This window comes from Diaphorina citri, unplaced genomic scaffold (genome assembly GCF_000475195.1).
Source record: "Diaphorina citri unplaced genomic scaffold, Diaci psyllid genome assembly version 1.1 scaffold2395, whole genome shotgun sequence".
Classification (NCBI taxonomy): Eukaryota; Metazoa; Arthropoda; class Insecta; order Hemiptera; family Psyllidae; genus Diaphorina; species Diaphorina citri.
The window spans coordinates 19,809-23,348 of NW_007379819.1; the positions used below are offsets into that span (position 1 = coordinate 19,809).

General features: G+C 40.6%; 1 protein-coding gene across 1 annotated transcript in view; it reads right to left on the minus strand.

Annotated features, from left to right (window-relative positions):
- Nucleotides 1-3,540, minus strand: part of LOC108253627 (receptor-type guanylate cyclase Gyc76C-like) — a gene marked incomplete at both ends in the record, with an annotated part of 24,293 nt that overhangs the window by 15,665 nt on the left and 5,088 nt on the right. The window contains 4 exons of the mRNA XM_026830541.1: nucleotides 282-406; nucleotides 553-562; nucleotides 940-994; nucleotides 2,029-2,151. Of these exons, the coding sequence (XP_026686342.1) occupies nucleotides 282-406; nucleotides 553-562; nucleotides 940-994; nucleotides 2,029-2,151 (313 nt within the window). The remainder of the gene's footprint in view (nucleotides 1-281; nucleotides 407-552; nucleotides 563-939; nucleotides 995-2,028; nucleotides 2,152-3,540) is intronic.

Below are 3,540 nucleotides of genomic sequence, written 5' to 3' on the forward strand. Positions count from 1 at the left end.
ACGGGATCTAGAAGTCGTGGAAGAAAAAGAAAAATTCCGTTGGTCTTCATTTTTCCTGCTCTATGACTTTGAAACATCACCCAAGTAAGCGCAACTGATCTATTCAATTATTTTAGTTCACTTACTTCTCACATGGGCGTATGTGTCGCGTATCATCTGTACAAATGGGTTGTCGCTGTAACCATGAAAAATCCGTTGGTCCTCATTCTTCCTGCTCTATGACTTTGAAACATCACCCAAGTAAGCGCAACTGTTCTATTCAATTATTTTAGTTCACTTACTTCTCACATGGGCGTATGTGTCGCGTATCATCTGTACAAATGGGTTGTCGCTGTAACCATGATGATAGGGGGCATCCCACCATTTCCTGAAGGTCACAAGGATGCCTACACTCTCTAGGACGCCACAATCATTTTAGTTCACTTACTTCTCACATGGGCGTATGTGTCGCGTATCATCTGTACAAATGGGTTGTCACTATAACCATGATGATAGGGGGCATCCCACCATTTCCTGAAGGTCACAAGGATGCCTACACTCTCTAGGACGCCAATAATGGAGGAGGCTAGAACTCTGCGTACTCGGGGGAGTTGAGGTAGAAGAACGCCACCTGGTGGGGAAAAAAGAAACTTTATTAGTTAGGTACAAATAGTTGAAGAATAGAGTTTGAAGTACAGTAAACTCGGCGTACTCGGGGGAGTTGAGGTAGAAGAACGCCACCTGGTGGGGAAAAAAGAAACTTTATTAGTTAAGTACAAATAGGTAGTTGAAGAATAAAGTTTGAAGTACAGCGAAATGTGAGTGAAATTTTCGAAGACCCTCTCGGTTCTAGAGATCTTGTCCAATTTTGAGGGTGTCCATAATTCGGAAGCTTCTGTTAAGAAAGGTTTCATTGTAGGGTATATTTATGATTTAAATCAACCAGTGGTTCCCCAGAGGAGGCTATCTTACCGAACTCGGCGTACTCGGGGGAATTGAGGTAGAAGAACGCCACCTGGTGGGGAAAAAAGAAACTTTATTAGTTAGGTACAAATAGTTGAAGAATAGAGTTTGAAGTACAGTGAAGGTACAATTAGTTGAAGAATAGAGTTTGAAGTACAGTGAAATGTTTGAAGTACAGTGTAAAGTTTGAAGTACAGTGAAATGTGAGTAGTACAGTGAAATGTGAGTGAAATTTTCGAAGACCCTCTCGGTTCTAGAGATTAGAGGAGGAGAACTATCGATAGTCGGCGCCATCGATAGTTATCGATAGTTTTCGATAGTTTTTTTTATTACATATTTTCCTTGTTACAGTGTAAAGTTTGAAGTACAGTGAAATGTGAGTGAAATTTTCGAAGACCCTCTCGGTTCTAGAGATCTTGTCCAATTTTGGGGGTGTCCATTTTTCGGAAGCTTCTGTTAAGAAAGGTTTCATTGTAGGGTATATTTCTGATTTAAATCAACGAGTGGTTCCCCAACTTTTTTTCTGCGCGCCCCGTTTTTTCATTTGTGAACTCCCCGCGGCTCATTTACTTTATGTTTATTTGTTCTACCAGTGAACCTCGAAGTCCTTCGCGACTCCACTTTGGGTATCGCTGATTTAAATGAGATCTTGTCCAATTTTGGGGTGTCCATTATTCGGAGGCTTCTGTTAAGAAAGGTTTCATTGTAGGGTATATTTATGATTTAAATCAACCAGTGGTTCCCCAACTTTTTTTCTGCCCGCCCCCTTTTTTTCATTTGTGAACTCTCCGCGGCTCATTTACTTTATGTTTATTTGTTCTACCAGTGAACCTCGAAGTCCTTCGCGACTCCACTTTGGGTATCGCTGATTTAAATTTTACAAAGGCTTTGAGCAATTTAGAACCAAATATACTTCTAAATAGCTATTCATAAGCGATTTAATAAACGACGATCTACGTGGACTTCTGTGTATTACACTAGACTTGTACGCCGGAGTTCCTCTAATCGATTTCGGGTGGAGACGAGATTTTTTCGGCTCTATGTTTAGAGCTCTGGGTGCACTCAGCCTGGGTGTGGCCATCTTACCTGACTCCATTGGAAGGCCAGTAATACAGCTGCTACTGATTTTGATATCTGAGAGATAGGGGGACGGGTTCGAGCGAAAGTTGGGAAGAATGTTTTATCCGAAGTTTCATAATCTGTGCAGAACTGTGAATGAAACAGAAAAAAAAACAGATGTGAATGAAACAGAAAGAAAAAACAGATGAAAAAATATAGGGTTTCTTTATCTCTTTGTGTAAGATGTTCCTTTGTCAGCCTAGTTGATGTAAGGTCTAAGTCGCGGGTTCGATTTCTAAATGGGACAAACTTTATCCTTAACACTCTAAACGGGTAAGGGTTGTTCTCGGAACGCCTGGCTTTCTCCTCTCTCTCTCTCTTTTAATTAGAGGACCTCACCTCTAATAAATTACAAGGTAATTTTAGAGATGTTTCAGTGTTTGTTATTTAATAGATGTAAATAAAGTTCTAGATCAAATTCGAAACAAATTCAAAACTTTCCTATGCTCTCCCTCTCGCTCTCTTTAAAGTTGAACTTTTAGTTCCAAGTCGCGGGTTCGATTTCTAAATGGGACAAACTTTATCCTCAACACTCTAAACGGGTAAGGGTTGTTCTCGGAACGCCTGGCTTTCTCCTCTCTCTCTTTTAATTAGAGGACCTCACCTCTAATAAATTACTAGGTAACTTTAGAGATGTTTCAGCTGTATTTGTTATTTAATAGATGTAAATAAAGTTCTAGATCAAATTCGAAACAAATTCAAAACTTTCCTATGCTCTCCCTCTCGCTCTCTTTAACCGAGGTAGGTATAAACAGCTATTCATAAGCGATTTAACAAACGACGATCTACGTGGACTTCTGTGTATTAGACTAGACTTGTACGCCGGAGTTCCTATAATCGATTTCGGGTGGAGACGAGGTTTTTTCGGCTCTATGTTTGGAGCTCTGGGTGCACTCATCGTGGTGAGGCGGAGGCCGTCTTACCTGACTCCATTGGAAGGCCAGTAATACAGCTGCTACTGATTTTGATATCTGAGAGATAGGGGGACGGGTTCGAGCGAAAGTTCTCTTTTCTATTAGTCTATTAATTCAGTTATTCTACACCCTATGGAGACCTCATTTGGCAACATCTAACCTATACGCTGTTAACACCAAGACCTACCGACCTATGACAAGTAAGGGAACCCAATGGTGCATAACCGCGATCTTTACGTTCTTACACACTGGTGTACTGGTGAATCGTAGCTGTTGAAACAAAACCACCTATCAACCTCGTTTAATTTGGCACCACCATCAGTAGAGGAGGAGAACTATCGATAGTCGGCGCCATCGATAGTTTTCGATAGTTTTTTTTATTACATATTTTCCTTGTTTCTAAAGGTCTTATCCCCCCAAAAAGACCTAACCTAACCTAATTTAAAGAAAATTATTAACTGTACACGTATTAATTTAGGTCACAGGGTTTTATTTATTACTAGCTGAATTCCGTCGCTTCGCTCCGGAATCCCGCTAGTTCATCCCGAGGCATGGCCAAACTTGT